The sequence below is a fragment of the Neophocaena asiaeorientalis genome, unplaced genomic scaffold (genome assembly GCF_003031525.2).
Source record: "Neophocaena asiaeorientalis asiaeorientalis breed wild unplaced genomic scaffold, Neophocaena_asiaeorientalis_V1.1 scaffold7, whole genome shotgun sequence".
In the NCBI taxonomy this organism is placed as follows: Eukaryota; Metazoa; Chordata; class Mammalia; order Artiodactyla; family Phocoenidae; genus Neophocaena; species Neophocaena asiaeorientalis.
In genome coordinates, this window is record NW_020185337.1 from 6,413,838 (window position 1) to 6,441,689 (window position 27,852).

At 38.2% G+C, this 27,852-nt stretch overlaps 1 protein-coding gene and 1 pseudogene across 1 annotated transcript in view; one reads left to right on the top strand and one right to left on the bottom strand.

The window, feature by feature from the left end:
• Nucleotides 1–27,852, top strand: part of RNF150 (ring finger protein 150) — a 233,005-nt gene that overhangs the window by 132,022 nt on the left and 73,131 nt on the right. The window contains exon 2 of the mRNA XM_024736218.1: nt 20,689–20,939. Coding sequence (XP_024591986.1) covers nt 20,689–20,939 — 251 coding nt within the window. The remainder of the gene's footprint in view (nt 1–20,688; nt 20,940–27,852) is intronic.
• LOC112393826 (ATP-dependent RNA helicase DDX50-like) lies at nt 9,631–11,936 on the bottom strand (annotated as a pseudogene).

Consider the following 27,852-nt stretch of genomic DNA (forward strand, 5'->3'; position numbering starts at 1 on the left):
TGTAATTGTAATATACTACCTGGCTCTACAGTGAACAGTATTTGCATTGAATATTATTGATTCATCCAGTGAGGGCTTAGGTGGTGGTGTAGGGATAGTAGAGTGAATATGAGAAGTCATCTACGATGACAGGATGTCAATGGAAAATGTTCAAAATTAATAATCCAAGAAATGTTAGTATAAACATATTTGGAAATACGGAAGGAAATATCAAGAGGAGTTGGTCCATCTGAGAACCACCAGTTTAAATGTATGAGCTTTGCAATGACGCAAAGCGTTTTACCAATAGGAACATAAAATTATATTTGAGAATGAATGTTTTCCATCTCCTTTGAGAAAGAACAAAATCATTTCTTTTTTAAAATTTTTATTGGAGTCTAGTTGATTTACCATGTTGTGTTAGTTTCAGGTGTACAGCAAAGTGAATCAGTTATACATATATCCACTCTTTTTTTAGATTCTTTTCCCATATAGGTCATTACAGAGTATTGAGTAGAGTTCCCTGTGCTATGCAGTAGATTCTTATTAGTTATCTATTTTATATGTAACAGTGTGTATATGTCAATCCCAATCTCCTAGTTTATCCCTTCCCCACTTATACCCTGATAACCACAATGAGGCATCACCTCACACCAGTCAGAATGGCCAACATCAAAAAATCTACAAACAATAAATGCTGAGAGGGTGTGGAGAAAAGGGAACCCTCCTACACTGTTGGTGGGAATGTAAATTGGTACAGCCACTATGGAGAACAGCATGGAGGTTCCTTAAAAAAACTAAAAATAGAGCTACAATATGACCCAGCAGTCACACTCCTACGCATATATTCAAAGAAAACCATAATTCGAAAAGATACATGCACCCCAATGTTCATTGCAGCACTGTTTACAATAGCCAGGGCATGGAAGCAACCTAAATGTCCAGCAACGGAAGAATGAATAAAGATGTGGGATATATATACGATGGAATATTACTCAGCCATAAAAAAGAACAAAACAACGCCATTTGCAGCAACATGGATGGACCTGGAGATTGTCATACTGAGCGAAGTAAGTCAGAAAGACAGATGATATCGCTCATATGTGGAATCTAAAAAAGGGTACAAATGAACTTATTTACAAAATCATTTCTAACCTTTAAAAAGTCACCTAACCTGGTTAGTCCATATTTCCCTCATCTGTAAAGTGAAGGAGAAGATGATGTCAGGGTGGATGATGAGACCTCTTTTAGGACCTTATTGCCTGATTATTTTATCCCATTCAAGTCTAGAAAGCTGACATCGGCAGAGCATTTACTTCAGTGTTCAAGCAGAGCAAACTTTGTAGGCTTTTAAAGAGGATAACATTGTTTCTTAAATCACTTTCTGTAATTAACTTTAATATCAGTAATCTATTCATGTAAGAAAACAGCTACTCTCCATGAGAAAGTTTTATATGCCTTTTCTTTTTATTTTGCTCTTAAGTTTGGCTTCGGTATTACTACCGCACTTGTGACATTCCTTTTGAAATGTCAACCCCTTAAGAAAAGAGAGTGTTATTTCTTTGTCTTCATCTTTTTATATAGCCATGATTTTACCCACTAGGCTAGCAAATATAAGTTGTGGGTAAGGTGACTGAGCAGCTCTATCCAATAGAAAAATAATGTGAGCCACATATGTAATTTAAATTTCTAGTAGCCACATTTAAAAAAAAAGAAAGGAAAGAGAAACAGGAGAAATAAAATTTAATATATTTAATGTAACCCAGTTAGCACAAATGTTATCATTTCAATATCTTATCAGTGTTAAAGTATCTCAGTATTGTCAAATATTAATAATTTCTAATGATATTTTTCGTGCTGGTCTTCAAATTCCAGTGCGTACTCTACACTTCAGCACATCTCAATTTGGACGCTACATTTTCATCAGACATACTTGATCTGTATTTAGATTTTATAAAACTTACACTTGTAAAAAGTAGATTCTCCTACACAAGTTGTCTCAGACATACTTAGAAGTTTTCCAGTAATTGAGCTGAGTAATGGTTTTAAATTAAAATTTAAATTAACTAACATTAAAAATTCAATACCTCAGCCATACTCGCTACATTTCAAGTACTCAAGGACAGCATGTGGCTAGTGGCTACCGTGTTGGACAGCAGGCGTTATAGAATGACTGATGTGTTCAGTGATTTCAGTGGATGCTCAATATCCAAAGAATATCCTTCTCCCTTAAGGGTAGAGATGGGAGAGAAGGATGGTTGACTGTCACTTCAGATAGGTGGTTTGAATGGTAGTTTTCAGTAGCTATATGTGACTACAGCTATATGAGGACAAGTGGGCATGAGAAAGCATGAAAGAGCTACTTCTGCTAAATGATTTTTTTTTTTTTAGTTAAAAATTAGGTGGGGAAGAGGGGAAGAGTTCATGTTTTTGCTTTTTTTTTCTGTGTGTAAACCTCTTGAAGAGTGATATTTATGAAGCAGTATATGTCACTAAAGTAAGCCAGTAGAGCAAGTATTTAGGATATCAGAGAACTATAAAGAAAGGAAAGAAGAAGAGTAGTACTTTGGCACAGTTTGGGTTTACCCAGAAGCAGACCTAAGGCAAGGATTCAAGTACAAGCCATTTATTTGAGAGGTGATTCCAGGAAACACCAGTTGGGGAATGGAGAAATGTGGCAGGGAAGGAAAGAAGGCAATAAAGTGTGTGTTATTAAGCAGGTTACCACCATGAGCCACTGAAATTTAATCCCACTGGGGAGCTCTGGGAAATGGCTGGGAAATATACCACAAAGTTCTACCAGCACAGGGAGGAGGGAGCTGAGGTATTTATGCACCAGCTTCCTCAGTCACTAGTTCAAGACTGCTCTCCAGTGGTGGTAATTCCTCCTTACCCACACACAGTCCTGATTCTAGTGGTCAAGGAAAGCCATTTACTCAAAGAAATCCAGGTGCTGGCAATAGAAATTCAGGACAGTGTATACTAAAATGGTATGTGCTAGGGCGTATGGGTGGGTAATGGACAGCATCTGCTGCAGACACTTTTTGACTTACAGTGTAGAATGTATTGAACAAAGGACAAGAGAGGTATATTTCAGATCTGTGAAGCTTTTTCAAAATGCGTACTCAATTTTCCAACCTTCTCCCCTTCCTAGACCTGAGATCCTGATAAAGTGGACCCACTTCTCCCTGTCCTGAGATCTACTGATAGAGGCATAAAGACCAAGGAGCCTTATAAACTTGATTCACTTACCTGTTAGTCTAAAAGCATTTCATACCAATGTCTATCACAGCCAGTTGCTAGAATTTATGGGTCCAGCCAAAGGATATGCAGTGTTTTCCATTTTGGAGTCTGGGCTCTGAGAAGCCATTTACTACTATCCACCAAGGTATATCATCAAGTTCTGTCATTTTTGATATGTTTTCTCAATATATTAACAGTTGGTCTTTTAACTGACCTTAATTATTTGTTGAATTCGTAATCCATGTCAGCTTACCACAGGGAAAACTATGTGGGGGCCCCCAGCTTCTAGAAACCAAGACAAATAATTTCTCATAAGAAAGGGATTTTCCAATCTGAACTTTTAATAAAGGGGATTTTCACTTCTAGTTTTCAAAGACTACTGAAAACAACTTTGGAGAATACTAAAAAGAAACTAGAGATGAATCAAGGAAAGTAATGAGACATTGAATAATTATGCAATGAATTGAGAATTCTGGGCCATTTCTACCAAACAAATAAGAAAAGTTATGAAAAGATATGATTCATGTATATTTCTCTATTCTATGCAATGGTACATAAAATAAATATCTAAAAGTTCACTAGATCCAAGATAATATGATTGTTTTTAAATTGTAATTATAAGTTCTGGCCATGCAATGTTAAAAATAGTCCAGTGGGGAATAATTGATGTGATTTTTCCCAGTAGTTCAAAGCAGAACAAAACACAAATCCATGTTTGCGTTGATTATGTGACTGTTTCAAACTAAAAATTATCCAATTTTTATTTTTCACTACCTTAAGAGAGCAACCTGAGATGGACCATTAATTGCTGACCCAGTTATGTTCACTTTTCCTTTGAAGATTAATTTTTGATTTAAATGCTACAGAGTTTCCTTTCATTGACCAACATGAGGTCATGTTGTAGAAACGGGAATTTGCTCAGCGTGAGCCTTGTGGCCCCAAGCTGTTTCGAGCTGTCCCTGTAGTATTCAGGTGCTCTAGGTTGTCCAGAAGTTCATCCTTTGTTTCTGGGCCCCAGTGGAAGCCAAGGTTGGTGTGCTCCTTCCCACACCTACCTACCTCCTCTGGTCTAAATGCAAGTTTTACACTGTCTGGAATGTTTTAAATAATTATTTGATAGATGAAATGCATGATATAATAACTATTAATATTTATTGACTACTTAACTATGCTCTGGGTTCTTTATATGCATTATCTCATTTAATCCTCACTCAACCCTTTGGATTAGGTACACTTACTATTAGAGTTTTGGAGATAATGAACCTGAAGCTTAAAGATTTCGTAAATCTTCCAGGGTCACCAAGCTAGAAGTTATTGTAAATGAATCTGCTATTTAATTTCATTTATTAGATTACTAGGAAGAGAAAATGCTGGGGAGTTTTAATCTCTTGTAATCTCCTATCCTGCAATTCCATTATTCTGCTCCTTAATGAGACTTACATGTATATTGGTTTTTGTACAAACTAAAATTAGAACTTAAAACATTTTATATGTAAGCAGAAGGTTCTCTAAGCATGATTATTTGCTCCAATAAAAACTGAATTATTGTAAAAGTCAATTTAATATTCTGTGATTTGTCTTATGTCAGCCTGGACTCTGTATCATTTTTAACCATTCAGAATTCTCACAAAAACTAGAAGTAAGTTATTTATGATTCTGATTTACTGAATATGTTCTAAGAAAATGCTTACAGGTCAGGCTATAAATAAAATACATTATTTTATATTCATCACTCCCCCTACAGTTATCACAAATTCACAGAAAATTCTGCACACTTATAAATTAGGAAAAAATATAAAATTTTTTAAAAGTCTGAGTCGTTGATCATCTCAAGTGAAGCTGAGGAACCAACATCAGTGAATTAATTAAGTTACTAGAGATTTTCCAAGGAAAATAAAGTTAGCCATTGTGAGCATCTCCTTTAAAAAAAATTTTTTTTTTTGCGGTACGCGGGCCTCTCACTGTTGTGGCCTCTCCCATTGCAGACCACAGGCTCCAGACGCGCAGGCTCAGCGGCCATGGCTCACAGGCCCAGCCGCTTTGCGGCATGTGGGATCTTCCCGGACCGGGGCACAAACCCGTGTCCCCTGCATCGGCAGGACTACCCATGGGGAGAGGGAAGGAGGAGGGGCAGTACAGGGGTGGGGGAAAAAAGGTTATTATAGGATTATATGGAATCGTGTGTGAAACTTTCAAAAATTGTAAGCACTGTAGAATTAAAGAATCTTTCATTCAGGGGCTTCCCTGGTGGTGCAGTGGTTAGGAATCCGCCTGCCAGTGCAGGGGACGTGGGTTCGAACCCTGGTCCAGGAACACGCCACGGAGCAACAGGTCCCATGCGCCACAATTACTGAGCCTGCGCTCTAGAGCCCGTGAGCCACAACTACTGAGCCCACGTGCCACAACTACTGAAGCCCGCATTCCTAGAGCCCGTGTTCCACAGCAAGAGAAGCCACCGCAATGAGAAGCCCACGCACTGCAACGAAGAGTAGCCCCTGCCCGCCACAACTAGAGAAAGCCCGTGCACAGCAACAAAGACCCAACACAGCCAAAAATAAATAAAATAAATAAATTCATTAAAAATAAACAATAATAAAAAAGAATCTTTCATTCAAAAGAGAAAAAGTACCTAGTCCATATGGCTGACATATATTAGGTAATAAATTATGATTTTGGCTTCATTTAAAAAAACTAAGTGCACTTTAGTAACACCCGGAGTTTGACATATTTCAAGTTGTAAGCAAAGCATTGAGGGAGCACAGATGACCAGTTTTTACCCAACAACTCAGATGAGCCTTTAGTATTTTGAACTTAGAGGTCTTCTGGAAAAAAAATGTCAGTTGGTTTGCACTAAAGTTTATCACTTTGGTTCCTGAATGATCAATTTCTGCACTCCTGAAGTCATCCTACTATGAATTTGTTTTTATCCCCTGAAAACTATTTTTATTGTCCAGACTAAGACTGTGTCCCAGACAACATCGTTCCCATCCCCAATAAGTATAGTAGTACATGGGTTTCAGGATACATCTGGCAGTGGTAAGACAATAATAATACCAATAAAACTTATCATCTGTATTGTGGTTTTTATATGGCAGGCTCTGTGCTAAGTTCTTCACTGTGAATTACCTCATTTGATAATAAGACAAGATATTTCCCTCTGATGGGTATTTTTTCTCAGTGACTCCTGCAGTAAGATAGCTAGTAGAGAATGTGGGTGGGAAGGGGTGTACAGGAGGTTTGAGGAGAGATGTAAAGATATGAGGTCATCACTTGGACAAAGGGAAAGCGGTCCAGAACAGAGTAGAACAGGTGTTCTACATTATGCTGAGTGAAAAAAAGCCAAAGGCCAATCTCAAAGGATTGCATACTGCATGATTCCATTTATATAACATTCTAGAAATGACAGAATTATAGAGATGGAGAACAGATAAGTGGACATCAGGGGCTAGGGAAGGGGAAGGAGAGGGGAAGGGATTCATTCGAGGAAAGGGATCGTAAATTCAAAGTGAAAACAGCTGACTTGTGAGATTTTTCTCTTAGCCGTGTCCCCATGATGAAGTGGAGGCATAGGAAAAGAAAATTTTGTAGGCCACATTCTATGGAGAAATGGAAGAGCAAGGGAGCTAGCAGTATTTTTAGAGGGGTTCTTATTATTGTAGACCATGTGATCTAGGCTGGGCGAGGACAGAAGTGAAGCCAGGAGGGGGCTGATGGGTAGTAAGTGACATCTTTGAGATCAGAGGTGGTGCAATTTCTAGGAGTGACGAGGGCCAGAGTAAGACAGTGGGAATGTGTGTCTAAGAAGGACTGGAGGAAAAGGAGGGTCAATGGAGAAGAGGGGGAAAAAACAGCCAACAGGCCGGAGTTTTGGGTGGATTATCCTTGTGAATACTAAAATTCCAGTCCATGAACAGATATTTGTACACTCATGTTCATAGCAGCATTATTCACAGTAGCCAAAACGTAGAAGCAACCCAAGTGTCCATTGATGGGTGAATAGATCAGTAAAATATAGTTAAGTACCTACAATGGAATAGTATTCATTAATGTAGCAGAAGGAAAATCTAACACACGCTGCAACATGAATGAACCTTGAGGACTTCGTGTTAAATGAAGGTAGCCAGTCACAAAAAGACAAATGCTCTATGATTCTAGTTATATGAGGTATCTGTAGTAGTCAGATTCATAGAGACAGAAAGTAGAATCATGGATGCCAGGGCCTCAGAGGAGGGGAGAATATTGTATAATGGGTACACAGCTTCAGTTCTGCAAGATGAAAAGAATCCTGGAGATGGATGGGGATGGTGGTTGCACGACAATGTGAATGTACTTAATGCCTCTGAACTGTACACTTAAATGGTTAAGATGGTAAATTTTATGTTATGTGTATTTTGCCACAATTATAAAAACCCTGTACATGAAAAAAATAAAATAAAATTCCAGTCCAAGGAGGATGACTATTAGAAGCTAAGGGAGCTAAAGAGGGTGATAAAAGAGATGAACAGGAGGTTGGCAGATGAGGCCAGGAGAGGGGAGAGAGAGTTATCCATCCAGGTGGAGAGACTCTCAAAAGATAAGTGGTTTTTGAAGCGAATAGGATGAGGTTAGGAGTAAACGTTGGTAAGTAGCAAGATGGAGTATGGACACCCACCCATCTTCTGGCCCCGAGGTATGTGGGTTTAATAAAAATGTAAAAAAAAAAGACTTGCCCCTTGATCACAGTTCAGAGAAAGTAGTGTCCTCATAGGGCAGCCAGCTCAATCAAAGCAAAAAGGTGGAGGATCAAGGGAGTGAAAGCATCATTCCCAGAAGAGATGGAAGCTACTAGAGAATTTGATTTAAATTTCCGAGACTTAAATTTCCGAGAGTCATAGAGGAAGGGTTTGAGGAGCAGGACATGGGTAGGAAGTTGGGTTGGACTAGATGATGGACAGAGCAGTGTAGCTATAAGGATCTGGGAGGTAACTCATGACTTAGGAGGCCTAAACTTCAGCAGCGCCTCAGGTCGGGGATGGGGCCAGGTGACAGTAGGTTAAGCAATCCGTGATATTGAAGGGCCTGCCTGAATGGGAGGAGTCGCTGGCTCTTCTGTGGTGCTTGGGGCCATCTGAGCTGATTCATATTTCTCCTTAATCTTCTGGAAGAACAAAACTAGGGCCCCTGCCTTGGTTATTCCCCAGAAAACATGACCAGGCAGAGTAGCTGATTCCACAAGCGACCCATGAGCTCACAAGACAACTGAGGAGTATCACCACTATTAAAGAAGGTACAAAATGAGTAGATACCAGCTGAGAAAGAGTGATTGAAAAAATGGACCGCAAATATTAAGGGAAGATTCTGTGCAGCAGGAGCTAAATGTTGTTAAAAAAAAAATACGAAGAACCAATGGGAGACATTTAGTATGAAAAATACAATAGTTTAAATTTTAAAGAACACAATAAATGAGGTAAAATACAGAGTGGATACAGCTAAAGACAGATTCATGAGCCGGAAGATCAGCTTGAGAAACTCTTCCATGTGTCCGCCAGAATGGACAAAAGACACAAAGAAATATCACTATATATCTATTATGATGACTAAAATTGAAAACAGTGAGCATTCCAAATGCTGACAAGGATGCTGAGGAACTGGATCACTCATATATTGCTGATGGGAATGGAAAATAATACAGCCGCTCTGGAAAACAGCTTGGCAATTTCTTTCTAAAACCAAGTATGCAGTTATCATACAACCTAACAATTGTATTCCTTCTTGGCATTCGTCCCAGAAAAAGGAAAGCTTGTATTCCTACAAAAACTTGTACACTAATGTTCATAGAAGTTTTTTAATAGCCCCAAACTGGAAATAACCCTTATGTCCATCAATGGGTGAACAGTTAAACTCTGATGTACCATATTCCATACCATAGAATACTACTCAACAATGAGAGGGAATGAAATACATGCAACCTTACAACCTCGATAGATGTTAAGGACATTATCCTAAGTGAAAAAAAGCCAATCTCAAAAGGTATGATTCCGTCTATATAACATTCTAGAAAAGACAAAATTAAAGAGATGGAGACATCAGGGGTTAGAGGAGGGGAAAGAGAGGGAGAGGGAATTCCTTTATGGTGATGGAATATTTCAATATTTTAATTGTGGGTAGTAGTTATATGACTCTATATGTGTGATAAAATAGAGTTGTTGTTTTTTTTAAAGAGACAATAGAAGGAGGTTTTTTTATTCAAAGGTATAACTGGGTAAGTAGATTTGTTTACAACCATTCTTGTGAAATACTTAAAAAAAATACAACCAACTTCTTTGCAAATAGCAGAAACAGACCTCAACTATGATGACCTAATTTTTTGGTGGATAATGTACATGATTAGGCAGAAATAAGCGAGCTCACACTGGTAGATCAACTATCTCAGTCAAAACTCCGTTTGTGGCCCCCGCTTCTTGATCGATTTCTGTTCCCACTTCATCTTCTACCATCTTGTCGACTTCCTGACCGACTCCCCTGTGGACTCTTGTCTACCTGGCCGGCCACACCGGCCACTTGACCAGCCACTCCTCTGTCTGGAATTAGAAGATGTGTTTCCATCATAATATTCTTCAGTTTCCGGCAACTTGGCTGGCACTGAGAGTATCCAGTCTGAATCATGCCACTCTTCCTGTAACCTTTCTGACTCAGTGTGGGAACATCCAAGCAAATGCCCATATTTCCTTTTAGGAGGCACATTCTGGTAATTTGGGACACAGCATTACTACTCAACTTTTTGTTAAGTTCTTTCCAAGCACAGCTAACATCCTGTATTTCTTCTGGGCTTTCCAGAGTCATGGTCACAATCCCCTTATCAGAGGTGATTAAAGAACGTGGTTCAAAACTTGGTGCACCAGAGATGTGGGCTAATGCTGCATCCACTGCCCCTTTTTCTTCTATCAGTCTCTGGGCTGATGGTCGGAAAAAATCAACAGCAGCGTAAGAAATGGAAGCCAGAGACCTGATGGCATCCATGCTTTTAGATTTAGCTAAATCCATTGTAGAAGGAACGTCTATACGTTTAAAAGTAATTCCTGCTTTTTGTTTCACATATCTTAATTGACATATTAATTGACATATGTTCCACATACCTTTCTCTTGGTTGATAAAAACATATGCAAATCCCTGTCTGGCCAGCTCTACCTGTGCGTCCAGAGCGATGAATATAGGACTCAACATCCTGTGGAGGTGAACTCTGAATCGCCAGGTCAACCTCAGGAATGTCCAAACCACGGGCAGCCACATTGGTTGCCACCAGAACTTTAAAACTACCCTCTCTGAAGCCTTTCAGTGTAATTTCTCTTTGTGACTGTGTGATGTTGCCATGTAAACACTGGGCATTCTCTTTTATGTGTGGATTCATGGCCATTTCAGTTACATTCTTTTTCGTCTCACAGAAGATAATAGCCCTCCCTTTAGACCCGCTGTAGACTTGAATGACATCTCCAGTAACTGCTGGCCTCTGAGATTAATGGCACTGGATGGTCAGATGTTCCACAGTAGTTGCAGCCTTTTGAGTCATTTTCCCGACAAGGTCAACCTGTTCATATCTGGATTTCATGTATTTTTTTGCAACTTTGTATACCCACTGTGGGGAAGTTGCAGAAAAAAGTAAAGCCTGAGGATTGTCTTCAGAATCAGTTTTGTAGGATCTGCGGATAATATCTTCAACTTGTTCGGCAAAACCTAAATTAACATTTGATCCACTTCATCAGGCACAACGTGGCGCAGTTTAGAAAGATCTAATCAGCTGCTCTGCGGATGATCTTTGATACGACCAGGGTCCCAACCAAGATGTCAATACCATTTTGAATATGATTAATTTGGCTTTGATATGATGTTCCACCATAAAAACACGCCACACTGAGTTTCCTACTTATATATTTGAAGTCTTTGGCTATTTGGTTTGCCAGTTCCCTTGTAGGAGCCAAAACAAATACCTTCGGTGAACAGCTTTTTTTAATTGTCTCTTGATTTCTTTGGAGTCTTTCAATCAAGGGGATGGCAAAAGAGAATGTCTTTCCTGTTCCTGTCAGCGCTTGAGTAATTAAATCTTTTCCTTCATATACAGAACCAAAAGTCTTAACTTGAATAGGAAAGAGATATGTTAGCCCTTGACCTTTCAGAAGCTTTATAGTCTCTTCAGAAATAAGGAAATTGGAGAATGCCCCTTCTTTCTGTTCACGTGTTAGGGTCTCTTCTAGTTTATTATCGCTTGATTTATGAGTAGAGCTATCTAAGGATGACACTTGCTTTGATTTTTTTTCATATTCATCAATATCTCCATTTGACAGATCTTTTCTTCTTGACTTACGAGATTTAGAAAATTCATCTGAAAGTCTATTACATCCTTCCTCTGTGTCACCATTTAGCTTCTCTTTCATTTTAGCTCGTTTGGGTTTGGGAGCATCCCAGTCATCTGCAACACCATTTTCTGTTGTTTCTGATTTCCCATCTGAGTCATAATGGTGCCTTGACTTCCTTCTGTCACTCCAGCATTGTGTAATATGTTTTCAGCTTATCTTGTTTAAATCTTCATAACAACACTATAAGGGAAGTACAGGTCCATAATCCCGTATCCGAATTCCAGCATCCACAGAGTTCTTCTGCCTCTCCTTCCTCTGGCTCTCAGTCTCCTCCAAAGGTGCCTCCAGCTCCAAAATGTCCCCCCAGAGGAGTTTCCCAGGCATCATTTTCCGCCACCGCTGCCGCCGCCTCCCCGGGCACGGCGGCCACAACCACCTACGGACAGCCACCTGTCACAGAGTTTTATACGAAGACATTTTAGGTGTAGTTTTGCCAAAACTAATGATGTCTATGTCCTATAATCTAGTTGATTGTATTGTGCCAATCAATTTCTTGTTTTGATAATATAATATGTAAGATGCCACCATTGGAGGGGGCTGGGAGATGGATGCATGGGACCTCTGTGTATTATTTTTGCCACTTATTAGTTTATAATTATTTCAAAATAAAATTTTTTTAAATGAGAGGGGGAAAGTATTAAAAAAATATGGTGACCAGAAAAATAAGTGCCACCAACAGGATAATAGGAATCACAGGAGAGAAAAAATATAGGAGGAAATATTTCAATAAAGTATGAAGATAAATGTTTTAGAATCAAAGAAAGAATGAAATAGCTTGAATTGAAAGTGTTCATGTACTACCAAACTAATGGATGAATACTCGTAAGTAGACCTAGTGACATTTAAGACTATCAAAGACTATTCTCAAATGTAACTCCAAAAGGTTACAAAGAGCAAGAGCAGATCGCTTCCGAACAAGAATCATGATGGCATCAGACCTCTCTACAGCAACAACAGTGTAAGTGGATATAACCGTCATGAACACACATGCAGTTAACTACACAAACGCAAAGTACAGCAGCAACTGACAGAATTTCAGAGAGAAAACGTATAGAGCAACAGTTGTATGAGACATTTTGACACTCCCCTTTGAGACAATCAAGCAGGCGAAAATAAACAGATACGGAAGATCTAAATATAATTAATAAGCTTAATCAATGAGATATGTATACACAGCAAATAATGTTTTCAAATACACTGTTTCTGAATACAAATGGAACATTTACCCCCAAAAAATATATTAGATGATTAAGGATCAATATCAAGAGACTGTGTTCCTTTGACCATAATGCAACAATAGCAAAATAATAATGATTGCAAATGGATAACTTTAAAAATCACATATGTTTGGAAACTAACTACATAATACTGAATAACACTTTGGCTGAAATAAAATCTGCTTCTTCAGAAATTTTTGATGTCTTACAAAGAAACTTTATTGTATAGTTTTCTTCATTTAAGGCTAGTATTTATTAGGTTTATCCTTAGATATTTTATGACTTCTGCTGCTATATGTATAGATCACTTTTTCCATTACATATTCTCGTTAGGTATTACTGCTGTATAGGAACCTCCTAATTTTTGTATGTTGATCTTGAATCTTATATTTTACTGAACATTCTCCTAATTTTAATAGCTGAGTTATCTTGGCTTTTTCAGATGGTCATGTGATCCGTCAAATAATGACAGTTTGTACTCTTCCTTTCCAAGATTTACCACTTCAATTCCTATGTTTCTTTGCACCAAATATTACTTCTGCTTTAAATATGGACTCATCCTTGTCTTGTTCATGATTTGAATTGAAAACTTCTAATGTTTCTTCCATTTAATGTACTATTTCTGGAAGATGCTTTATATCACATTAAGTAAGTTTCCATATATTTCTCTTAATAAGAATCAGAATGGGTACCATTCCCAACATATGGCTTAGGTTTCTAAGAAGCTGGCTGCTCTACATCTCTCCACGTTAAGTCAGAGAAAAGGAGAGAGGATCTGGGTGCACATACTCAGCCCTTTTATGGATAAGACCTTGGAGTAGCAAACATCATCTCCACTCAACATCTCAATGGCCAAATATTCATCGCATAGCCATATCTAGCTGCAAGGGAGGCTACTGATGATTAATGCTTTTCACTCAACAGCCCGTGCCCATCTGAGACACTAATATCATAGAAGTGCAAGAGAGCAGATATTGGAGGACAGCTAGCTACACCAGATAATCATATGTTGTATTCCTTTAATTTGTTAATGTACTGAAACGCATTAACGCATTTTTTAAAATTCCCCCCAAAAATGGAATTTTAATGTTTCATTCTCTGGAACAAACCTGGAATCTTTGGTAGATACTAAATATCAAATTTTGTTTGTTTTACTGATGTAATGAAGGAAAGACACAGTGTTCTAAATGTTTATCTAAATCTTTTTTCAGATGTATAATGTACCTTGTTTACAGTAATGCCCTTATTTTCAATGTACATATCTGATTCTCTTGTCAAAAATGTATTTGAGGGCTTCCCTGGTGGTGCAGTGGTTGAGAGTCCGCCTGCCGATGAAGGGGACACGGGTTCGTGCCCCGGTCCGGGAAGATCCCACATGCGGCGAAGCGGCTGGGCCTGTGAGCCATGCCACTGAGCCTGCGCGTCCGGAGCCTGTGCTCCGCAACGGGAGAGACCACAACAGTGAGAGGCCCGCATACCGCAAAAAAAAAAAGAAAGTATTTGACCTCTTTACTGTTGTTACTCTTCCTGTTTTCACACTAGGTACTCAAACCACTTCTCAAATGAATATTTTACGATTTTGAAATTTATTTACTTTTGAGGCTCCCTCCCCTGTTGGTCCAGGAATAATTCCTGGAAAGCTGTGGAATGGAGAGAATTGTGGGATGTGCTTATGCATAAAATATAGCACACACAGTGATGTATTAAGGTTTGGGGTGAGACATTCACCGGCAGTCTGATAGTTGCTACCCTCGTTTCTCCCTGCATGCAAACTTTCATTTGCACAGAAAAACTGTATTTGAAATATTCTAGGCCTATGGTCTTATTTCCAAAGTTCATTGAACATTAGCTCTGTACTCCATAGGGCTTCTGTCATAAAGTCTGGTCTACTTTTCCATCTGATGCTGGGCTAGACAGACACCTCAGAATCCTTTTACTCTTCCATCTTAAACTCTTGAACCTATCATGGATTGAAAACTAGTGGCCCAAAGACTAACTCCAGGTGCTTTCCAGTTAAAAAAACAAACAAACCAACCTTTAGATGGATGTGTGTTATTTTCTTCTCAAATCATCTCATTTCCTATTGTCTTTTCACCGGGCTTATATTTAGATTCCTGGCCTGGCACCTGTAGGATTTGAATTTATGATTCTCTGCCAGGAATAGCCCAAGGCAGCCATCTCTCTGCATTCTAAGCCCTGGACTCTTTTTTTTTTTTTTTTTAACATCTTTATTGGAGTCTAATTGCTTTACAATGGTGTGTTAGTTTCTGCTTTATAACAAAGTGAATCAGTTATACATATACATATATCCCCATATCTCCTCCCTCTTGCCTCTCCCTCCCTCCCACCCTCCCTATCCCATTTAACACACAACTCATCTCCTCTTCAGGGAAGATTTCTCTGCCCGCCTCTCTTCCTCTGTGGTTGGTTTGCCATGTGGCTCTCCAGAGTCAAGATAACCCAAACACAAGGCACTCTCCTGCTAAATACACCTCCTCACTCGGTTGTCTCAGTTAAGATGCATCCAGAGAGGTAGACCAAATAACCTCTAATTAGACTCTTAAGCATTACCAAACAATAAGTATAAAAAACCTATAAATAAGTTTTAAACTTTTTTGGACATGTTTTTAGACTTACAGAAAAGTTGTAAAATAAAACCTTCTTGTACATCCTTTACTGAGCTTCCCCTAATCATTAACACATTTTCTAATGTTAAATCACCCTCACCTTCCTAGGATAAATCCCCTGGGTCGTGAAGAGTTTTTACTATATGGTTGGAATCTATTTGTGAGTGCTTTATTTTTGCATCTGTGTTTGTTAAAAATAATTTTTAAATTTATGCAGAAAGTGATAATACTTTACATTTCTATGGTACTTTGCAGGCTTTGTAAGTCATTTCACATACATTATCTCACTTGAGAATAGATAACCGGGAGCTGACTCTTTAAAAAAAAAAGTAGATATTAAGTGTATAAGTAAAAAATATCTACAAATGGAAACTGCAGGTTTCTCTTAGTGTTGACTAAATTCTAAAGGGCCATCCGTGGAACTAAAGTAAGGATTAGGGGAGAGAGGATGCAGAGAATTGAAAAAGGATTTTTGCTCACATGAACTTAGGAGGGATCTTATCACCCTCCAATATGCACAGGAAGGCATGGGGCCGCCAGCTCTGTAAAATATCTAGCCCTTTGCTGGTTTTCTAAACATTCTGTTAACACAGTGTTTAAGCAACCTGGTTTTGAATTCATAAGTAAAGGATTTCCTGGTTATTCAACATTCTTTGGCTTTTTGAACTTTTGTTTTGATTCCTTACTTTTCTGCATGTAGCAAATTAGATGATGGCAGTTCAGCGCTCTCCCGGGAAAAGGAAGCACTAAAACTACAGGCTGCTCCTGCTGTTTACCTGGCTGCAGGGTCCTGTGGGTCCTGGTCACACGTTCTCTCGCAGGGCTGAAGAGTTTTTCCGGGACACACGATAATTACACAGCAGCGATCACTCAGAAGTAGAAAGTGCCTTTGGGAGGAAACTAGATGGTAGGCTGACTTCATTTTGCAAAAAGAGACACTCTATATTACAGCGACTAGGAGTCAGAGTATACATAGAATTGCCCAAAGAGCAGGACCTCTTTGTAGATTTTACCCATACAAAATATGCTTTTTGTTAACTTCTCTTCCCCGAGCCTCAGAGCCTCCTGTGTGTCATGGATTAGACGCTTAAGGCAGCACTGAACTCTGAGGACATCTCTCAGCTGGGCTTTCAGCGCGCTCTCCCCCATCACCCCCACTTCTCCCCTCGCTCCCTCCTCACATACACCCTCAGAGCAATTACACTACAACCTACCTGGGGAGAATCTGCTGGCTTCTCTGGGACGCTAGCTGCAACTTCAAAATGAAGCAAAGATCCGGGAATTGTCTGAAAACTCACATTGGTGCACATGTCTCCTTTGAACAGATTAGATCCTATAGCAGCTTTTGGTCCTGGATTTTGTGCATTGATCAGACTGCTCAGATAATTCATCAAGTCCACCATTTTTGGACACCCTAAATACCTAAATTCTTAATGACTATTTCTATTGGGATAAGTGGATACCCTCAGTATCTCTTTTTATCACACACAGTTAATAGCCTAAAGTGCATGGAGAAATATCCCAGAATCCCATCTATTTTTTACCATCATCAGCCCTAGAAATTCATTATGAATACTGAAGATGAATACGGTTGAGGTCCAGATGAAAAGAACCGCCCCATTTCCATTTTCACTGTCTTTTCAAGCAGATGTCATATATCATGAAAGTACAACAGTGGGATGAACAACACAGGTAGTGTAACTAAGCACTTAAGTTTAAAATAAATGCGTTAAAGTAGCTAATTATACTTTATAGGAAGAGAAAATGTTTTCTCATGTCCTGAAAAATGGGTGATGGGTAATTTAAAATTTTGTGGATATCCAAAATTTGGTTGCCTATTTTTTTCTTTTGAATTTTAGAATTTTATTTATTTTTTTATACAGCAGGTTCTTATTAGTTATCCATTTTATACACATCAGTGTGTACATGTCAATCCTAATCTCCCAATTCATCCCACCGCCCCACCCCCCACCATTTTCCCCCCTTGGTGTCCATACGTTTGTTCCCTACATCGGTGTCTCTACTTCTGCCCTGCAAACCAGTTCATCTGTACCATTTTTCTAGGTTCCACATATATGTGTTAATATATGATATTTGTTTTTCTCTTTCTGACTTCACTCTGTATGACAGTCTCTAGATCCATCCACGTCTCTACAAATGACCCAATTTCATTCCTTTTTATGGCTGAGTAATATTCCGTTGTCCATAGGTACCGCATCTTGTTTATCCATTCATCTGTTGATGGACATTTAGGTTGCTTCCATGACCTGGCTATTGTAAATAGTGCTGCAGTGAACATTGGGGTGCATGTGTCTTTTTGAATTATGGTTTTCCCTGGGTATATGCCCTGTAGTGGGATTGCTGGGTCATATGGTAATTCTATTTTCAGTTTTTTAAGGAGCCTCCATACTGTTCTCCATAGTGTCTGTATCAATTTACATTCCCACCAACAGGGCAAGAGGGTTCCCTTTTCTCCACACCCTCTCCTGCGTTTGTTGTTTGTAGATTTTCTGATGATGCCCATTCTAACTGGTGTGAGGCGATACCTCATTGTAGTTTTGATTTGCATTTCTGGTTGCCTATTTTAAACATGCTGAGCTGAAGTTTGAAAAAGCAGTCCAGTTCCAGAGCCCAATTCTTCACTGTTACTCTCTATGGTCTCTTAATATAATTAAGGAGATAATAGGAGCGTTGTTTTGCCAGGAGGGGTGGAAATTGGTGAAGAAAGGGTTAGGCTATCAAATAGTAAATATGTTAACAGCTCCACAACCCAAAGAGCCTGATATTGGTCAGCGAAAGACAGACTCATCTTACAATAAAATTAAAAAAAAAAATCCAAAAGTAGACAACAATATATGTCTGAGAATTTAGGGGAAAGATAAATTGCATCCTATCTGTCTCCTTTCTGCCCAGCACATTATAGGAGCTCAATAAATGTGTTGTTATTGAATCACATTCAGATTGTTCAAGATTTAAATGGAAAAATAAAACTACATTTAAGGTTTCGATAAGCAATTTTAGATGAGTATTTCTATCATCTTTGGTGGAGAAGAGCTTCCTAAGCAGAGTATCAAAACGATGCCATAGAGGAATATATTGATAAGTTGACTACTAAAAAGTATAAAACTTGTCCAAGTCTGAGCATACAGAGTCTTATAAATAACCCCAAGATCTCATCCTCAAAAAAAAAAAAAAAGTCTCATTCTGGAGCCTTGAATAGACACACATAAAAAATATAAATAAAAAAATAAAATGAAAACTCAGGATTCTGTCACTGATTAAATATCTACAAAGTGCCTACAGCACTGGGATGAGCTTCATCAGACCAGATTAGTCCAGTGTGCAAAGAGGATCATATTTCTGTAGAGACAAAACCTTCCAGCAGCTTTAATTCCTCACGAAACCTCAGACCACATGCAACCATTAGCTGAAGTAAACATGATGAGAGAACAGCATCAGAATTGTCAGTAAATTCTGCAAAGTTGAAATCTAAGCCATCAGTTTCAGTAATTCCCAGAAATCACAGCAAATCTAAACACTGTGTAGTTTTGTGATTTTACAGTTGAGCCAGTGCAAAGGTTTTAGGAATTTAAAAAATCATATAATTGTTGTCTCATACAGACACCATTGTATCTAGTTAGCTTTTAAAAGTATTCATTCAGCCTAAGTGAAATACCATCAAAGAATTTAGGATGGAAAAACTGCATAGAATCAAGGTCAAGTGAAAGCCCTAAATAACTTCTAAGAGACTTGCAACACTCTGAACAGATATAATCTGGTCGTTCCATCTCGCTGACTGACCTCAGCATGTGAATAAGGCCAGCTTTAAGCAGCTGAAGTGGTGTTTACTTTTGTCCAGAATCTATACCCTAATTGTAAATTTGTACTTTAATTTGTAGTAACCCCAAGTAATAGGATATTTCCATGTCGAAGTGGGGCCCATAAAGAACGTTGCAGGCATGGGTTTGAATTGGGGTGATCCCTGAGAACCATCCTAGGGAAACTGATGTTCTAATCTGTGCATCAGCCACAGTGGCATGTCGAGTAGGCTCATTTGGAGCTAATATCAAATCCTACTCAAGACCCCTTACAGAGGCCCCTGAACTCCTCACCAAGAGACTGTGCCTCAGAGTGTCATGAACAACAGGGACAATGACCCAGATAACTCAGACTGAAGAAAGGTACCACTTCTGCTTCAAAGTGTCCAGTAAGACACTTTGCGGTGAGAGTATTAGAGAGTGGAGGTAAAACCATCCTGGAACGATCCATACAGCCTCTCTCCTCCCTTTGCTTCGCGTGAGAATACACAAACTGTTTACATTGAGTTAGGTAAAATAAGCAGAAGATAATTCTGAGACCATTATTTTATGTTGGCAGGTCATATTAGAGCTTGTTAAGAAGACTCCTTTGGCAGAAACAGACTCACAGATAGAGGAAGCAAACTTGTGGTTACCAAAGGGGAGACAGAAGGCGGCAGAGGCAAATTAGGGATATGAGATTAACAGATACAAACTACTTACTATGTATACAATAGATAAGCAACAAGGACGTATAGTATAGCACAGGGAATTATAGTCATTATCTTGTAATAACTCATAATAGAGAATAATCTATAAAAATGTGGAATCACAATGCTGTATGCCTGAAACTAATATAATGTTGTAAATCAACTATGTTTTAATACACTTTGGGGTTGCTTTCGGTACTCACTGTAGGAGAAAATGGCCTTGGGAGTGATTAGTAGAAATCTGTAATTGAGTACCCCTAGTGTCCATGGGAAAGAGAGAACTCAGAGACAGATGACATAAAACTGGGCATTTTATCCTTTGCCATGGGGTACAAAGTGCTTTTTCCCCTCCTCGGGGGGATCTGTGAAATGCAACATAGAACTGTAACCTAGGCCGGTTGGGAAGGGTCTACCCTTTACTAGACCAGGGTCAACACCACCTTAGGGGGCTAGAAAGTAGCACCATCATGACCTCGCTGGTACCAAAATCACAAGTTTGTTTTAGGTTCTTTTCTCATATACAAGATAGCAGCATCCCAAGGTAGCTGAAGAAAGGGAAAATTCAACTCCATTTCGGGCTATTAGATCTGAGAGACTTGGCTATTTGATCTGGCATAGAATCATTGAAAGAAGTGGCATTATTTGGTGCCGTTCCTTTGTCCAGACATTTCACTGTGATTTTCTCTTTCTCTCATCCCCTTACCCTGTTGTCCCTCTCACAACAGGTGTAGAAGACATCGTGGCAATAATGATTCCTGAGCCCAAAGGGAAGGAGATAGTAAGCCTGCTGGAGAGAAACATCACCGTGACGATGTACATCACCATCGGAACCCGGAACCTGCAGAAATACGTGAGCCGCACCTCGGTTGTGTTTGTCTCCATCTCCTTCATCGTCTTGATGATCATTTCCCTCGCCTGGCTGGTCTTCTATTATATCCAGAGGTTTCGATATGCAAATGCCAGGGACAGGAACCAGGTGAGTAGCAGAAAATTAAAAAAAGAAAAAACTTAAAAATTATTACCAGAATAAGACATATTATTGTGTAAACTTTGGAAATCACAGAAAATACCAAGACCCAAACCAAAATTACCTATGATGCCCCCACTCAGGATAAACACTGTTAACATTTACTGTATAGTTTTTCAGATCTTTTCCAAGTACACATATTTTGATGTTTTGCTAACATTGTTCTGTAACATGGAAGTGCTTTGTCCCACGTTCCTATTGCTCATTTGGGGGGCAGTTATTTACTTATTTAAGCACAAAATAAAGGGAGAAAGAGGAAGGGAGCTGAGATTATGCTAATTGTATCAACATACTGTGGAAAGAGCCAGGATGTCCTCCTCGTGAACAGAAGGAGAGAAAAAATAAAAGGTATTTTAAAAAACAACTAATTTTGGAACAGACAGTGCCTACACATAGTATAAAATGAAAAAGGTACAAAATGGTATACGGTGAAAAGTAATTGCTTTCCCATGTTTGTCCCTCAATTAAGCAGTTCTTCTCCTTGGAATATCTTCCCTTCCAGGGATATTTTATATGCTTACAAACGTGTGTGTGTGTGTGTATATGTGTGTTTTTAAACAAATGATAGCACACTTAACTCTGTACCAGTATTTCTCACTTCATCTTGGAGATTAATTCTTATCAACACTCAATCCAAGCTGCCTTCTCATTTCTAATAACTGTACAGGCAGACCTTGGAGATATGGCGGGTTTCATTCCAGACCACTGCAATAAAGCAAATATCTCAATAAAGCGAGTCAACAGGAATTTTTTGGTTTCCCAGTGCACATAAAAGTTATGTTTACCCTATACTATAGTCTATTAAGTGTGCAATAACATTATGTCTTAAAAAAGCAATGTATGTACCTTAATTTTAAAATATTGCTAAGAAATGTTAACCATCATCTGAACCTTCAACTCATCGTAATCTTGTTGCAATAGTAACATCAGAGATCACTGGTCACAGATCACCATGACAAATATAGTAATAATGAAAAAGTTTGAAGTATTGTGAGAATGACCAAAATGTGACACAGAGACACAAAGAGCAAATGCTACCAGAAAAAATGGTGCCGATAGATTTGCTCAATGCAGGGTTGCCACAAACCTTCAATTTGTAAAATACACAGTATCTGTGAAGGGCAATAAAGCGAGGTATGCTATGTAATGTTTTATTTTCTGCATATGCCGCATTTATTTAACCAGCTCCTATTAATGGACATGTTTTCTCTTACCAAAAAACAAAACAAAACACACACACACACACAAACATGTACACATGACACAACACATTTGTGAGTCTATCTGTATGGTAAATTCTGGAAGTTTTATAGCTAGGGCAATAGTATGTGTACTTTAAACTATAATAGATACTGCCAAATTGTCTGCCAGAAAGGTTGAACCAATTTATACATTAACCTGTTTATAGTAATAATACTGATTTAGTATTATATTTAGTATATAAATAATACTGTTTATACTAATATAAATGACATTCGTGCAGTAAAGTATTAATTTAATACTGCTTATGCTAACATATACAACAATATACTAATGACAAACACTATTTACGCATATCCTCACCAAATGAACGTTACAGCTTTTTTGTTGTATGCAATTTTAATAAGTTAAAAATGGTATCACATTTTTCTTATCACAAATAACATAAAATAGAAAAAGGTGATTTTTTTTTTTCTATGAAGTATCCGCTTCCATTATTAGACCACTTTTCGATTGAGCTGTTGGTCACATCGTACTGATGTGTATAAGCTCTTTACTGGTCAGAGCAGTTAACCCTTTTTTGGGGAATCCTACAGATTCCATTTTTTTCCTCCCAAGTTGTCATTGTCTTTGATCTATCTTTGGAGCTTTTTACCATGCAGAAATTTGGGGGTATTACATAACTGAATTTATCAGTTTTTATAGCTCCTGAGTTTTATATAATAAGATCTTCTATAGTCCAAGACTGTAGAAAAACAGTATCTCATGGTTTCATCCACTGCTTTTTTAATTTCACTTTTATGATTAAAACTTTAATCCACAGAGAACTTATTTCAGTGTAAGGAATCAAGTACAGAGCCAACATTAGTTTTGTTTCAGATTGCCTACCAGTTTTTGTAACTGGTATTTATTGAATAATTAATCTTTTCCTTCTCATATGCAGAACCCTCCCCATCTAGCATATATTAAAGCCCCATATGTATTCGGTTCTATTTCTATGCTCTATAAAATGTAGCTTTAATCTGTCTATTCACATTCCAATATCATACTGTTTTGAATGTTGTAGCACCATAATGTCTCATATCTGTTCATGCGAATCTTCTTTCATTGCTCTTTCACTTTTTCATGTTTATCTTTACATGATTTTAGAATCACTTTTAGCTAGGTTTTTAATTTATAGAATAATTTAGAAGGAGTTTATAACCTACTGATGTTGAATCTTCCTATCAAAGTGTAGTATATGTTTTCCCTTTATTCAATTATTCTTTTGATTCCCTAATAGCATTCAAACTATCATTTAATCTTGCACATTCTTCTTATGTTTATTCCTAGGTCATTGTGTTGCAATTATAAATGAAATCCCCTTTTTCATATGGGAAGTCTTCTGATTTTTTACGTTTATTTTGTACATTATTATAATTTAATAATTTATGTATTTTATAATTTATTATCATTTAAAATTATTATTATTACCTTAATAATAGTGATATTATATAGTATATATTAAATGCAGGCATGTTGTAAGAGCTCTCTACATATTTACATACTTAACCTACTTAATAGCCTTATAGAAGATAATTCTGTTTTCTTCATTTTACAGAGAAGGAAACAGGTTAAATAAGTTGCCCAAGGTCACACAGCCTGTTACTAATAGAGACAGCAGCTGAACCAACAGCAGGGCTTCAGAGTGTATGCTCTTAACCACTACATTGTGGTACTTGTGATTGTTTGTATCAGTTTATCAGGATTATACTAATAATACGCAATCAATGATAATTTACTTCTTTCAAATTTTAAAACTCCTTTTTTCCTCTATTATCTAACTTCACTGACTTGTGCCTCCAGAATTAGTAGTAATACTTTAGTATTACTACTAAAGTAATAGTAGTAATAGTGAACATATTACTCTTCATTCAGTATTTAATGGGAACATTCTGAGTTTAATGGATCGTTTTTATCATTTCTCAATTTTATTATTTCCCCATGCAGTCTTCTAGGTTAAGATATATATTTAACATGTTGTATAAATGTCAACATAGTCCTGTTTCATTCAGAGTTTTAATCAAGAATGTACTTTTAATTTTAACAAATGCCTTTGCAAGAGCTGTAGTCTGGGTTTTCTCTTTTGATCTATTAATAAGAGTGGTTTAAATGAATGGATTTCCTAATATTGAACCATCCTGGATTTCCAGTACATGCTAATCCTCTAATGTGTGCTAGACTGTTTTGATCATATCTTATGTGGTACATTATTTATTTTTTACCTTGATATTCACATGTGACATTTGTCCATAGTTTACATTTTTATCATGTTTAGGTAAGGACTATACTGGTTTTATAAGAAGAATTTGCAAATTTTCCTCCATTTTCTATAGTCCAGAGTTGCAGTGTCCAACATGGTAGTCACTAGCCATGCGTGACTATTTAAATTTAAATTAATTGTAATAAAGTAAAATGTAAAATTCTGTTCCTCAGTCATACTAGCTACATTTCTAGTGGCTACCAGAACAGATACAGCATAGATAGGACACTTTCATCATCATAGAAAGCCCCATCGGACAGCCCAGTTCTAGAGCATTTTAAACAGCCCTGGAATTCGCTGATCCTTGAAGTATTATAGAACTTTTTGTAAGCCAATAAATTCTAAGTTGTTTTAGGAGGACAGCTCTTGGACTTTGTATTTATTTTATGGAAATTTGTCTGTTTAAATTTTCTATAGCTTCTGGAACAATTTTTTCTGACATTTTTATTGCTTTTTTCTGACTCTCAAAATGATGCATGTTTATTCTAATAAATTTTGGCAGTCATAGAAAAATACTAAAAGAGAAGACAAAATCACCCATCACCTTACTGAATTGTTAACAATTGAGTACATTACCTTTCAGACATTTAACCCCATATATATATATATATATATATATATATATTCAGTAAAATGTCATTGTATATGTGTCTATGTATGCATGAGATACAGACACACATGTAAGACATGTAAGTTTGTGTTCTCTTTTTTTATTAAATGGTGAGCATTTCCCCCATCATTAAATAATCTTTGAAACGTGACTTTTGGTGGCTACCTAGTAGTTGGGTTCCACCACTTACCACAAGTGGACAAGATACTTTATGCTTTAGTTTTCTAAACTAAATGGGAATATACCTTCTTTTTATAGTTATAGTGAGGAGTAAATGGCTTAATGTATCTTCTATTTTAAAGTCCCTGAACATGATCAATCACTTACAAAGCTCTCCATGAAGGGTGTCATTATTACTATCATATAGATTCCATAACGATTACATACAATTCCAACTGTGCCACCTTTACTGAATATTCTGGAATTTAAGTGGACCGTTATTACCAGTTAGACACAAGGCAGTGAAACTAGATATAGAACAAATATGTTCAGTTCCACTGGTTCCTAGGGGTTACGTTTGAAGAAACCATACAGCTATAAATCAGTTATTACAAAGACACTTTCCAGCTGATCCAACAATGATCAATAGAAAGAGTACCCCTATCTTTTTGAGTCTATAGATAACCCAAGCAATCATTGGGAAATTGAGGTAAGGATGAAATTTTAGGCTTGACTTGGTTGAGTAACTATTTCAATTGCTAGTTCACTTTGTGCCGGTAGATAGAGATTGCATTTCTGTCCTGGCCTATGCATACTCTGTGATGTATGTGAAAAGCAAATTAGAGGTGGATGGGGTTTAAGTGTTTACTCCGCTCCCTTCCTTGATTACAGGATGTTACCTTCAGGTTACGCAGTGAGTTTGGATCATGCTGAAAGTTAGCACTGTTTCTTGATCAAAACAGACACCATACTTTAGCCCTTTTATGAGTGGAATAAGACTATATAATTTCCCTTAGAAAAATATTTTTCTTTTGATGGGCAGTGCTTCGTTCCATTCAGCGGAAAGGTACAACTGTATAAGCTATAGCTGGTCTAACCATTAGGTGAACTGAAGTCATTTATTTTTATTGAAGCACTATTGGCCCTTCAGAAAGAGTAACTCTCAGGTTAGATGTAGGCTCACAGTCTGAAATGGAATATCAAAGGCATTAATGTTACATTGGTGAAGTATCTAACCTTTCAGGTGTGTGATAGAGACTGAACTTGAATTAGCCAGAAGCGTACCTCAGTCTCTGCTTGGCTTGGTGGAGATCACACTTAGAGGAAAGTCACCGTCATCTTACACGATCATTAGCCTTTTCAGATCATTTCAATGCAGTTTCTCACAGAGTAAGATTTGCTACATGTTTTTTATGTTAGTAACCTCCCAGCGAGGTAGATGATGACATGGAGAATATGGGCCACAATTTAAAGTGGAGAAGGAGATTTGGCCGGAGTGCCATGTTTCCTAAAGCAACTATACCAAGATAGTGCCAGGGCAAGGTAATAGTTAAACACACAGCTTTGGAGTCAGGTCTGGATCCACATCTTTACTCTGGAATTTTCTAGTGATATGATCTTATGTGGGTCTTCACCTTTCTGTGCCTAGATTTCCTCACATATAAAGTGGGAATGGGGACTTCCCTGGTGGTCCAGTGGTTAAGACTGTGTGCTCCCAGTGCAGGGGGTATGGGTTTGATCCCTGGTCGGGGAACAAAGGTCCCGCGTGCTGCATCCAGGAAGGGTCTGTAAGTGGAGATGCTTCTGTCTACTAAAGAGCGAGAACCAAAGTGGTCCCTGATAGATGCTGCGCTGTCCTCAGGGGATAGAGAGCAAGTATTCAGTGAGGTCATTAGCCGTTGATTTACTGTGTTTCGATAATTCAGGTCTCAAAGGATCTTTGCCTCCCAGTTCTGTTCTGAGCGGATGACAATGATGAGCTGGTAAAGCTGGAAATGACGTGACTTTACGTACCTAAGGTTACTAATAAAAGAAACTAAGGTCCAGAATATTTAAGTGACTTGGCCAAAGTCACACAGTCAGTGAGTGCCAGAAAGAGGACTAAAAGCTGGATTTTCTTACTCCCAAGCCATTGCCTTCTCCTCTACAACACCTCCCCCCCCAAAAATAATCCTGTTTTTACCTCATGCCCTGTGTGCACAAACAGCTTTAAGTCCTTACCCTGTGGAGTCACCATGGCCGCCAAAGGAGTCTAATTGTTTTATCCATATTTCTAAGTGGATGGAGGGGTGATCTGCATCATAGAAATTGATTGGACTTGCTGTGCAATGGTTTCTGTCCCATCAAGCAGGCCCAGGAGAATCATTATTATGTATTAGAGCAAGTGCGGGAAGTGGCTGAGTCACCTGTGGCCACATGAGCATCCAGATGACTGGGACCAACTCTGTTTATGTCTATAATGTCCTCTCTTCACCTAGAACATAAGGACACTTAGTAATTTTATCACTTGGTCGTGTTGGTGATGACAGTGATGATTAGAAAATATAGCTGTCAGAAAAAAAGAGGCAAAGATGATACAGAATTATTCAACCAAATGAGATAGGAAGAACATAAACTCGATTTTATTTTATTTATTTATTTTTTTTTTGCGGTACACGGGCCTCTCACTGTTGTGGCCTCTCCCGTTGCGGAGCACAGGCTCCAGACGCGCAGGCTCAGCGGCCATGGCTCACGGGCCCAGCCTCTCCGCGGCATGTGGGATCTTCCCGGACCGGGGCACGAACCCGTGTCCCCTGCATCAGCAGACAGAC